At 55.5% G+C, this 12,604-nt stretch overlaps 1 protein-coding gene across 1 annotated transcript in view; it reads right to left on the minus strand.

Annotated features, from left to right (window-relative positions):
- Window positions 1–12,604, minus strand: part of LOC139250237 (prickle planar cell polarity protein 3-like) — a 116,760-nt gene that overhangs the window by 19,666 nt on the left and 84,490 nt on the right. The window contains exon 6 of the mRNA XM_070872732.1: window positions 6,187–6,272. Within this exon, the coding sequence (XP_070728833.1) occupies window positions 6,187–6,272 (86 nt within the window). The remainder of the gene's footprint in view (window positions 1–6,186; window positions 6,273–12,604) is intronic.

Here is a 12,604-nt window from a genome sequence, read left to right on the forward strand (position 1 = left end):
ACAGTGTAGAGGGAGCTTTACTCTGTATCTAACACCGTGCTGTACCTGCCCTGGGAGTGTTTGATGGGACAGTGTAGAGGGAGCTTTACTCTGTATCTAACCCCCTGTACCGGCCCTGGGAGTGTTTGATGGGGACAGTGTAGAGGGAGCTTTACTCTGTATCTCACACCGTGCTGTACCTGCCCTGGGAGTGTTTGATGGGACAGTGTAGAGGGAGCTTTACTCTGTATCTAACCCCCTGTACCTGCCCTGGGAGTGTTTGATGGGGACAGTGTCGAGGGAGCTTTACTCTGTATCTAACCCCCTGTACCTGCACTGGGAGTGTTTGATGGAACAATGTAGAGGGAGCTTTACTCTGTATCTAACCCCCTGTACCTGCCCTGGGAGTGTTTAATGGAGACAATGCAGAGGGAGCTTTACTCTGTATCTCACCCCGTGCTGTACCTTCCCTGGGGCTGTTTGATGGGACGGTGTAGAGGGAGCTTTACTCTGTATCTTACCCCATGTAACTGCCCTGGGAGTGTTTGATGGGGCAGTGTAGAGTGAGCTTTACTCAGGATCTAACCCATGATCTACCTGCCCTGGGAGCGTTTGATGGGACAGTGTCGAGGGTGCTTTACTCTGTATCTAACCCCCGGCACCTGCCCTGGGAGTGTTTGATTGGACAGTGTAGAGGGAGCTTTACTCTGTATCCAACTCCCTGTACCTGCCCTGGGAGTGTTTGATGGGACAGTGTAGAGTGAGCTTTACTCTGTATCTAACCCCGTGCTGTACCTGCCCTTGGAGTCTTTAATGGGGACAGTGTAGAGAGAGCTTTACTCTGTATCTAACCCCCTGTACCTGCCCTGGGAGTGTTTCATGGGACAGTGTAGAGGGAGGTTAACTCTGTATCTAACCCCCTGTACCTGCCCTGGGAGTGTTTGATGGGAGAGTGTAGAGGGAGCTTTACTCTGTATCTCACCCCCTGTACCTGCCCTGGGAGTGTTTAATGGAGACAATGCAGAGGGGGCTTTACTCTGTATCTAACCCCGTGCTGTACCTGCCCTGGGACTGTTTGATGGGACGGTGTAGAGGGAACTTTACTCTGTATTTAACCCCGTGCTGTACCTGCCCTGGGAGTGTGTGATGGGACGATGTAGATGGAGCTTTACTCTGCATCTAACCCCCTGTACCTGCACTGGGAGTGTTTGATGGAACAATGTAGAGGGAGCTTTACTCTGTATCTAACCCTATGTAACTGCCCTGGGAGTGTTTCATGGGACAGTGTAGAGGGAGCTTAACTCTGTATGTAACCCCCTGTACCTGCCCTGGGAGTGTTTGATGGGAGAGTGTAGAGGGACATTACTCTGTATCTAACCCCATGCTGTACGTGGACCCGGAGTGTTTGATGGGACAGTGTAGAGGGAACTTTCCTCTGTATCTAACCCATGCTCTACCTGCCCTGGGAGTGTTTGATGGGACAGTGTAGAGGGAACTTTCCTCTATATCTAACCCTCTGCACCTACCCTGGGATTATTTGATGGGACAGTGTAGAGGGAGCTTTACTCTGTATCTAACCCCGTGCTATACCTGCCCTGGGAGTGTTTGATGGGACAGTGTAGAGGGAGCTTTACTCTGTATATAACCCCCTGTACCTGCCCTGGGAATGTTTGATGGGACAGTGTAGAGGGAGCTTTACTCTGTATCTAACCCTGTGCTCTACCTTCCCTGGGAGTGTTTGATGGGGACAGTGTAGAGGGAGCTTTACTCTGTATATAACCCCCTGTACCTGCCCTGGGAGTGTTTAATGGAGACAATGCAGAGGGGGCTTTACTCTGTATCTAATCCCGTGCTGTACCTGCCCTGGGACTGTTTGATGGGACGGTGTAGAGGGAGCTTTACTCTATATTTAATCCCGTGCTGTACCTGCCCTGGGAGTGTGTGATGGGACGGTGTAGATGGAGCTTTACTCTGCATCTAACCCCCTGTACCTGCACTGGGAGTGTTTGATGGAACAATGTAGAGGGAGCTTTACTCTGTATCTAACCCCCTGTATCTGCCCTGGGAGTGTTTAATGGAGACAATGCAGAGGGAGCTTTACTCTGTATCTCACCCCGTGCTGTACCTGCCCTGGGGCTGTTTGATGGGACGGTGTAGAGGGAGCTTTACTCTGTATCTTACCCCATGTAACTGCCCTGGGAGTGTTTGATGGGGCAGTGTAGAGTGAGCTTTACTCAGGATCTAACCCATGATCTACCTGCCCTGGGAGCGTTTGATGGGACAGTGTCGAAGGAGCTTTACTCTGTATCTAACCCCCTGCACCTGCCCTGGGAGTGTTTGATGGGACAGTGTAGAGGGAGCTTTACTCTGTATCTAACCCCATGGTGTATCTGCCCTGGGAGTGTTTGATGGGACAGTGTAGAGGGAGCTTTACTCTGTATCTAACCCTGTGCTGTACCTGCCCTGGGAGTGTTTGATGGGACAGTGTCGAGAGAGCTTTACGCTGTATCTAACCCCCTGCACCTGCCCTGGGAGTGTTTGATGGGACAGTGTATAGGGAGCTTTACTCTGTATCTAACACCGTGCTGTACCTGCCCTGGGAGTGTTTGATGGGACAGTGTAGAGGGAGCTTTACTCTGAATCTAACCCCCTGTACCGGCCCTGGGAGTGTTTGATGGGGACAGTGTAGAGGGAGCTTTACTCTATATCTAACCCCGTGCTGTACCTGCCCTGGGAGTGTTTGATGGGACAGTGTAGAGGGACCTTTACTCTGTATCTAACCCCATGTTGTACCTGCCCTGCGAGTGTTTGATGGGACAGTGTAGAGGGAGCTTTACTCTGTATCTAACCCTGTGCTCTACCTGCCCTGGGAGTGTTTGGTGGGGACAGTGTAGAGGGAGCTTTACTCTGTATCTAACACCGTGCTGTACCTGCCCTGGGAGTGTTTGATGGGGACAGTGGAGAGTGAGCTTTACTCTGTATCTAACCCCCTATACCTGCCCTGCGAGTGTTTGATGGGACAGTGCAGAGGGAGCTTTACTCTGTATCTAACCCCGTGCTGTACCTGCCCTGGTAGTGTTTGAGGGGACAGTGTAGAGCGAGCTTTAATCTGTATCTAAACCCATGCTGTACCTGCCCTGGGAGTGTTTGATGGGGACAGTGTAGAGGGAGCTTTACTCTGTATCTAACACCGTGCTGTACCTGCCCTGGGAGTGTTTGATGGGGACAGTGGAGAGTGAGCTTTACTCTATATCTAACCCCCTATACCTGCCCTGGGAGTGTTTGATGGGACAGTGCAGAGGGAGCTTTACTCTGTATCTAACCCGGTGCTGTACCTGCCCTGGGAGTGTTTGACGGGACAATGTACAGGGAGTTTTACTCTGTATCTAACCCCGTGCTATACCTGCCCTGGGAGTGTTTGATGGGGACAGTGTAGAGGGAGCTTTACTCTGTATCTAACCCCTTGTACCTGCCCTGGGAGTGTTTGATGGGATAATGTAGAGGGAGCTTTACTCTGTATCTAACCCCATGCTGTACCTGCCCTTGGAGTGTTTGATGGGGACCGTGTAGAGGGAGCTTCACTCTGTATCTAACCCCCTGTACCTACCCTGGGAGTGTTTCATCGGACAGTGTAGAGGGAGCTTAACTCTGTATCTAACCCTCTGTACCTGCCCTGGGAGTGTTTGATGGAACAATGTAGAGGGAGCTTTACTCTGTATCTTACCCCATGTAACTGCCCTGGGAGTGTTTGATGGGGCAGTGTAGAGTGAGCTTTACTCAGGATCTAACCCATGCTCTACCTGCCCTGGGAGAGTTTGATGGGACAGTGTCCAGGGAGCTTTACTCTGTATCTAACCCCCTGTACCTGCCCTGGGAGTGTTTGATGGGACAGTGTAGAGGGAGCTTTACTCTGTATCTAACCCCCTGTACCTGCCCCTGGGAGTGTTTGATGGGACAGTGTAGAGGGAGCTTTACTCTGTATCTAACACCGTGCTGTATCTGCCCTGGGAGTGTTTGATGGAACAGTGTAGAGGGAGTTTTACTCTGTATCTAACCCCCTGTACCTGCCCTGGGAGTGTTTGATGGGACAGCGTAGAGGGAGCTTTACTCTGTATCTAACCCCCTGTACCTGCCCTGGGAGTGTTTGATGGGACAGTGTCGAGGGAGCTTTACTCTGTATCTAACCCCATGCTGTACCTGCCCTGGGAGTGTTTGATGAACGATCCCTGTGGGAATGATTCCCGGGACAGAAAGGCACTTCCTGTAGGGCTGTAACGTGATTTTCGAACAGCTGAGGAATGTCGGGTTGGAGCTGAACATAGAATCTGCTTCCACAAGCTTCAGCGGAGCGATTGGAAGACTCCTGTTTGTTCCTTAGACGTTACATCAGGAGAAGCCGGGGGTTTTCTCCTCGGAGCAGAGAAGGTTGAGAGGAGATTTGATCGAGGTGTTCTCAATCATGAGGGGGTTGGGACAGAGTAGGTCGAGAGAAACTGTTCCCATTGGTGGAAGGTGGAGAACCAGAAGACACGGATTTAAGGCGATCGGCAGAAAGGCCACACGGGGAAATCGTTTGTCCGCAGCGAGGGGTGAGGATCTCCGCTCAGGGAGCTATCAGTACACTGACTGGTGTCTCATTCCCTCTCCCTCAGGGAGATATCAGTACACTGACTGGTGTCTCATTCCCTCTCCCTCAGGGAGATATCTGTGCACTGACTGGTGTCTCTCAGTCCCCTCTCCCTCGGGGAGATATCTGGACACTGACTGGTTTCTCATTCCCTCTCGCTCTGGGAGATATCTGTACACTGACTGGTGTCTCTCAGTCCGCTCTCTCAGGGAGATATCTGTACACTGACTGGTGTCTCTCAGTCCCCTCTCCCTCAGGGAGATATCTGTACACTGACTGGTGTCTCTCAGTCCCTCTCCCTCAGGGAGATATCTGTACACTGACTGGTGTCTCTCAGTCCCTCTCCCTCAGGGAGATATCTGTACACTGACTGGTGTCTCTCAGTCCCTCTCCCTCAGGGAGATATCTGTACACTGACTGGTGTCTCTCAGTCCCTCTCCCTCGGGGAGATATCTGTACACTGACTGGTGTCTCATTCCCTCTCCCTCAGGGAGATATCTGTGCACTGACTGGTGTCTCTCAGTCCCCTCTCCCTCGGGGAGATATCTGGACACTGACTGGTTTCTCATTCCCTCTCGCTCTGGGAGATATCTGTACACTGACTGGTGTCTCTCAGTCCGCTCTCTCAGGGAGATATCTGTACACTGACTGGTGTCTCTCAGTCCCCTCTCCCTCAGGGAGATATCTGTACACTGACTGGTGTCTCTCAGTCCCTCTCCCTCAGGGAGATATCTGTACACTGACTGGTGTCTCTCAGTCCCTCTCCCTCAGGGAGATATCTGTACACTGACTGGTGTCTCTCAGTCCCTCTCCCTCAGGGAGATATCTGTACACTGACTGGTGTCTCTCAGTCCCTCTCCCTCGGGGAGATATCTGTACACTGACTGGTGTCTCTCAGTCCCTCTCTCCCTCAGGGACATATCTGTACACTGACTGGTGTCTCTCAGTCCCTCTCCCTCAGGGAGATATCTGTACACTGACTGGTGTCTCTCAGTCCCTCTCCCTCAGGGAGATATCTGTACACTGACTGGTGTCTCTCAGTCCCCTCTCCTCAGGGAGATATCTGTACACTGACTGGTGTCTCTCAGTCCCTCTCCCTCAGGGAGATATCTGTACACTGACTGGTGTCTCTCAGTCCCCTCTCCCTCAGGGAGATATCTGTATACTGACTGGTGTCTCTCAGTCCCCTCTCCCTCAGGGAGATATCTGTACACTAACTGGTGTCTCTCAGTCCCTCTTCCTCAGGGAGATATCTGTACACTGACTGGTGTCTCTCAGTCCCTCTCCCTCAGGGAGATGTCTGAACACTGACTGATGTCTCTCAGTCCCCCTCTCTCAGGGAGATATCTGTACACTGACTGGTGTCTCTCAGTCCCTCTCCCTCAGGGAGATATCTGTACACTGACTGGTGTCTCTCAGTCCGCTCTCTCAGGGAAATATCTGTACACTGACTGGTGTCTCTCAGTCCCCTCTCCCTCCGGAAGATATCTGTACACTGACTGGTGTCTCTCAGTCCCTCTCTCTCGGGGAGTGCTCTGGTGGAATTTTGCGAGGCTGGGGACCTCGAGGGGGTGACTTACCTCCAGCCGTGAGCCACAAATCCCGGGCACTGATCTCCACACACGTCACAAGGCTGCCCTCTGTCAATCTCCTCCAGATCAGGAAGCTGGAGAAAGTGGGAGACCGATATCAGTAACTGTCGGAGCAGGGTGATCGCACGTTCACCCCCGTGCCGAGCTGGAGAGGCTGATTGTTACAATGAGCCTCAGTACCCCTGAACACCACACTGCCCTTCCCCGACCACAGGCCCAGGCCAACCGTATTGGACAGAAGAACATCAGAATTAGGAGCAGGAGTTGGCCATTCGGCCCCTCGAGCTGCCCCGCCATCCAATCAGATCACGGCTGATCTTTGACCTCAACTCCACTTCCCCGCCTGATCGCTCGATTCCCCTCGAGTCCCAAAATCTATCGATCTCGGCCTTGAATATACTCAACGACTGAGCCTCCACAGCCCTCTGGCGCAGAGAGTTCCAAAGATTCACCTCCCTCTGAGTGAAGAAATTCCTCCTCATCTCAGTCCTAAATGGCCGAGCCCTTATCCTGAGACTGTGACCCCTGGTTCTAGACTCCCCAGCCCCGGGGGGGAAACACCCTCCCTGCACCTACCCTGTCAATCCCCCTCACAATCCGACACGTTTCAATCGGATGCCCAATTAGATTGAACAGTCCTGATGGACACTCAGTCAGCTCACCAACGTGGAGAATTACCCCGGGCTCTGCTCCCCGACCAGGGTCTGGAGGTAAAGCTGTCCCGGGTACAGCTCAGATTGAGCAGAACGATCCCGGGGGATGAGGGGGTTCAGTGACGGGGGGAGACTGGAGAAGCCGGGAGTGTTCTCCTCGGAGCAGAGAAGGTTAAGGGGAGATTGAATCGAGGGGTTCGAACTGATGAAGGGTTTTGATCGAGTGGATCGGGAGAACCTGTTCCCCGGGGGCAGGAGGGTCGGGTAACCAGAGGGACACAGATTGACGATAATCGGCGATGGAACCAGAGGGGGAGATGGGGAGAGTGTGTTTACGCAGCGAGTTGTTGTGATCGGGAACGCGCTGCCTGAAAGCTCGGTGGGAGCAGATTCAATAGTAACCTTCAAACCGGGAATTGGGTAAATACCTGAAGGGGGAAAATGTGCCGGGGCTGTGGGGAAAGGTCAGGAGGGGAGTGTGGGACTGATTGGGGTAGCTCTGTCACAGAGCCGGCACAGCACGGGCTCCATGGGCCCAATGGGATCCTCCTGTCCCGAATGTAACAGGCTCGAGGGGCTGAACAGCCTCCTCCTGTTCCTAATGTAACAGGCTCGAGGGGCTGAACGGCCTCCTCCTGTCCCTAATTTAACAGGCTCGAGAGGCTGAACGGCCTCCTCCTGTTCCTAATGTAACAGGCTCGAGGGGCTGAACGGCCTCCTCCTGTCCCTAATGTAACAGGCTCGAGGGGCTGAACGGCCTCCTCCTGTCCCTAATGTAACAGGTTCGAGGGGCTGAACGGCCTCCTCCTGTCCCTAATGTAACAGGCTCGAGGGGCTGAACGGCCTCCTCCTGTCCCTAATGTAACAGGCTCGAGGGGCTGAACGGCCTCCTCCTGTCCCTAATGTAACAGGCTCGAGGGGCTGAATGGGATCCTCCTGTCCCTAATGTAACAGGCTCGAGGGGCTGAATGGGATCCTCCTGTGCGCTGTGAGTCTAACTCCCAATATCGAACAAGCGAAGCAGGTCTCCACTAATGATGTTGATTCAGCCTTTTGAACGATTCATGTCTTTGCCAGAACCGTCAGACACTCGACTATTAACAGAAGTAATTGAATAAATGAGGCCAACCTCAGCCCAACCCTTGGCTTCAGGCGGCAGGTGTGCTCAGCTAAAATAAATAAAAGTCAGGAATTAATGAACAGCATAGCAAGATTCCACAGACAGTGCGGCACTCCCTCAGTACTGCCCCTCCGACAGTGCGGCACTCCCTCAGTACTGCCCCTCCGACAGTGCGGTGCTCCCTCAGTACTGCCCCTCCGACAGTGCGGTGCTCCCTCAGTACTGCCCCTCCGACAGTGCGGTGCTCCCTCAGTACTGCCCCTCCGACAGTGCTGGGCTCCCTCAGTACTGCCCCTCCGACAGTGCGGGGCTCCCTCAGTACCGCCCCTCCGACAGTGCAGCACTCCCTCAGTACCGCCCCTCCGACAGTGCGGGGCTCCCTCAGTACCGCCCCTCCGACAGTGCGGCGCTCCCTCAGTACCGCCCCTCCGACAGTGCGGCACTCCCTCAGTACCGCCCCTCCGATAGTGCGGCGCTCCCTCAGTACCGCCCCTCCGACAGTGCGGGGCTCCCTCAGTACTGCCCCTCCGACAGTGCGGCGCTCCCTCAGTACCGCCCCGGGGGAGTGTCGGGCCGGGATTAAGGGGCAGGAATCCAGGACTTTCTGACTCAGAGAGGGTTGCGGGGGCGATGTACTGCACCCAGGGGTAAACCGATTTGCTGCGTTGGTGCTGTGTGTAAGCCGAGTGGGTCGTATCCACAGAACACAAGGCCCTCAAACTATGGAAGGCAAGTTTGCCAAAATGTCTGTCTGAGCAGGTCTCCGGACGTCAAGTCAAGTTCAAAGAAATAATATTACATTTTTCCTGAATTAAAAACAAATTCCTTTCGGCCTTGTGTGCGTCATTCCCAGCGATCCCATAATCCCGTGGGGCAACCACCCTGTCTCAAACCTCCTCTCGAAGGGTCGCGACTGTTCACAACCTGGCTCTTACATTTATCCCTGAAATGAGCTTCCGGCCACGTATCCCGCAGCATAACTAAACCCGCCTGTTTCTCCCTCCGTAACATCGGCCGTCTCCACCCCTGCCTCAGCTCATCCGCTGCTGAAACCCTCATCCGTGCCCCCGTTACCTCCAGACTTGACCATTCCAACGCACTGCGCTCCTGGCCGGCCTCCCACATTCTACCCAACGTAAACTAGAGGTGATCCAAAACTGGGCGGCCCCCGTGTCCTAACTCGCACCCAGTCCCACTCACCCATCACCCCCTGTGCTCACTGCCCCGTGTCCTAACTCACACCCAGTCCCACTCACCCATCACCCCCTGTGCTCACTGCCCCGTGTCCTAACTCACACCCAGTCCCACTCACCCATCACCCACTGTGCTCACTGACCCCGTGTCCTAACTCGCACCCAGTCCCACTCACCCATCACCCCCTGTGCTCACTGCCCCGTGTCCTAACTCGCACCGAGTCCCACTCACCCATCACCCCCTGTGCTCACTGACCCCGTGTCCTAACTCGCACCAAGTCCCACTCACCCATCACCCCCTGTGCCCCATGTCCTAACTCGCACCGAGTCCCGCTCACCCATCACCCCCTGTGCCCCGTGTCCTAACTCGCACCGAGTCCCGCTCACCCATCACCCCCTGTGCCCCGTGTCCTAACTCTCACCGAGTCCCGCTCACCCATCACCCCCTGTGCTCACTGTCCCCGTGTCCTAACTCATACCCAGTCCCGCTCACCCATCACCCCCTGTGCCCCGTGTCCTAACTCGCACCGAGTCCCGCTCACCCATCACCCCCTGTGCTCACTGCCCCGTGTCCTGACTCGCACCGAGTCCCACTCACCCATCACCCCCTGTGCTCACTGCCCCGTGTCCTAACTCGCACTGAGTCCCACTCACCCATCACCCCCTGTGCTCACTGCCCCGTGTCCCAACTCGCCCCGAATCCCACTCACCCATCACCCCCTGTGCTCACTGCCCCGTGTCCTAACTCGCACCGAGTCCCACTCACCCATCACCCCCTGTGCTCACTGCCCCGTGTCCTAACTCGCACCGAGTCCCACTCATCCATCACCCCCTGTGCTCACTGCCCCGTGTCCTAACTCGCACCGAGTCCCGCTCACCCATCACCCCCTGTGCTCGCTGCCCCGTGTCCTAACTCGCACCGAGTCCCGGTCACCCATCACCCCCTGTGCTCACTGACCCCGTGTCCTAACTCACACCCAGTCCCGCTCACCCATCACCCCCTGTGCTCACTGACCTACATTGGCTCCCGGTCCGGCAACACCTCGATTTCAAAATTCTCATCCTTGTTTTCAAATTCCTCCATGGCCCCTACACCCCTCCCTATCTCTGTAACCCCCTCCAGCCCCTACACCCCTCCCTATCTCTGTAACCCCCTCCAGCCCCTACACCCCTCCCTATCTCTGTAACCCCCTCCAGCCCCTACACCCCTCCCTATCTCTGTAACCCCCTCCAGCCCCTATACTCCTCCCTATCTCTGTAACCTCCTCCAGCCCCACAACCCCCCGAGATCTCTGCACTCCTCTAATTCTGCCCTCCTGACCATCCCTGATTATAATCGCTCCACCATCGGTGGCCGTGCCTTCCGTTGCCTGGGCCCCAAGCTCTGGAACTCCCTCCCTAAACCTCTCCGCCTCTCTCTCCTATTTCAAGACGCTCCTTAAAACCCACCTCTGTGACCCAGCTTTTGGTCGCCTGTCCCTAATTTCTCCTAATGCGGCTCAGTGCCAAAATTTTATCGCATAATCCTCCTGTGAAGCGCCCTGGGACATTTCACCACGTTAAAGGCACTACATAAATGAAAATTGTTGTTAATGTCTTGAGAACTTGGATAAAATCAGCCCTTCACCTGCTAAATTCCCGGGGAATACACCCCTCCCGGGTGTAACCTCGCCCCATAATTTAACCCCCGGACTCCGGGTATTCTGGTAACCCTACGCTCCTCCCTCTGAGGCCGATATATCCTCCCTAAGGTGCGCAGCCCAGAACTGCTCACGGTGCTCCAGAGCTGTGTACACCTGCAGTATAACTTCTGTCCCCAGGTACGCGAGTCCTGGCGAAATAAAGGCCAGCACCCCGTTAACAATGGTTGATTATTCTCTGTAGCAGTCCATGATATGGGCCGTCACTGGTTACCACGGAGGTCGCCACGGCACCCAGCCGAGGCTCCGATGTTGGGCCTCGATATCCCCGAGCCGGTGCCGATCTCGGCTGGGCTGGTTTGTGAGGCCGGGGGAAAGGGGACAGGCTCCCGGTCCCGATGTATAATCACTGGCCCCGCCCCGACAGGCTGCGGCTGGGATCGGCTGTGATGCCCTCCGTGGTCGAATAGCCGTCTCCTATCCGCCGTCCAGACGAGCGGCAGAGATTGGCGGAAGCGCACGGCGGGAACGGGGTGGAAAGCTCATGGAATAATCCCGCACTGAACACCTTTCTCGCCCTCAGGGAGAGCAAATCATTTCACACCCAATTCATTAGTTTTAAAATTAAGTCAGCTGTTACATGACACCCATATTGCACACAGCAAGATCATACAGGCAGCTGATCATTGCGAGACAGTATCAGCCTCGACTCAACCCGACTGGCTCTCCCCCGTCCGAGCCAGAAGGTTGTGGGCCGTTACTGAGGGAGCCCCGCACTGTCGGAGGGGCGGTACTGAGGGAGTGCCGCACTGTCGGAGGGGCAGGACTGAGGGAGCGCCGCACTGTCGGAGGGGCAGTACTGAGGGAGCCCCGCACTGTCGGAGGGGCAGTACTGAGGGAGCGATGCACTGTCGGAGGGGCAGTACTGAGGGAGCGCCGCACTGTCGGGGGGGCAGTACCGAGGGAGCGCCGCACTGTCGGAGTGGCAGTACTGAGGGAGTGCCGCACTGTCGGAGGGGCAGTACTGAGGGAGCGCCGCACTGTCGGAGGGGCGGTACTGAGGGAGCCCCGCACTGTCGGAGGGGCAGTACTGATGGAGCCCCGCACTGTCGGAGGGGCGGTACTGAGGGAGCGCTGCACTGTCGGAGGGGCAGTACTGAGGGAGTGCCGCACTCTCGGAGGGGCAGTACTGAGGGAGCGATGCACTGTCGGAGGGGCGGTACTGAGGGAGCCCCGCACTGTCGGAGGGGCTGTATTTTGGGATGAGATGTTAAACCAAGGCCCCGTCTGCCCTCTCGGGTGGATGTAAAAGATCCCGGGGCCACTATTGGAAGAAGAGCAGGGGGAGTTCTCCCCGGTGTCCTGGGGCCAATATTTATCCCTCGACCAACATCAGTAAAACAGACGATCCGGGTCATTATCACATCGCTGTGTGTGGGAGCTTGCTGTGCACAAACTGGCGATTCCCACAATACAACAGTGAGCATATTTCACAAAGTGCTTGATTGGCAGTGAGGTGGTTTGGGGTGTGCCGGGGGTGGGGTGAAAGTGGCAGCAGAAATGGGCATCCTTTCCCTGGGTTTTCGGGGAGTGACAGCACGAGTTCTCGGCAGGACCCTGGCCAGGCCCCAGTGAGTCAATCTCAGGTAAGGGCAGTAACTCGAGACCCCAGCCATCTCGGGCCCAGCCTTCAGCTGCAAGCACCACCCAATCGTGTCCGGTGTCAGACGTTACAATGGTGGCCATTCAGCCCCCGGACAAAGCAGTTATCAGGTGTCCTTTGCTGGAACGCAATCCCGG

Source organism: Pristiophorus japonicus, unplaced genomic scaffold (genome assembly GCF_044704955.1).
Source record: "Pristiophorus japonicus isolate sPriJap1 unplaced genomic scaffold, sPriJap1.hap1 HAP1_SCAFFOLD_356, whole genome shotgun sequence".
Taxonomy (NCBI): Eukaryota; Metazoa; Chordata; class Chondrichthyes; family Pristiophoridae; genus Pristiophorus; species Pristiophorus japonicus.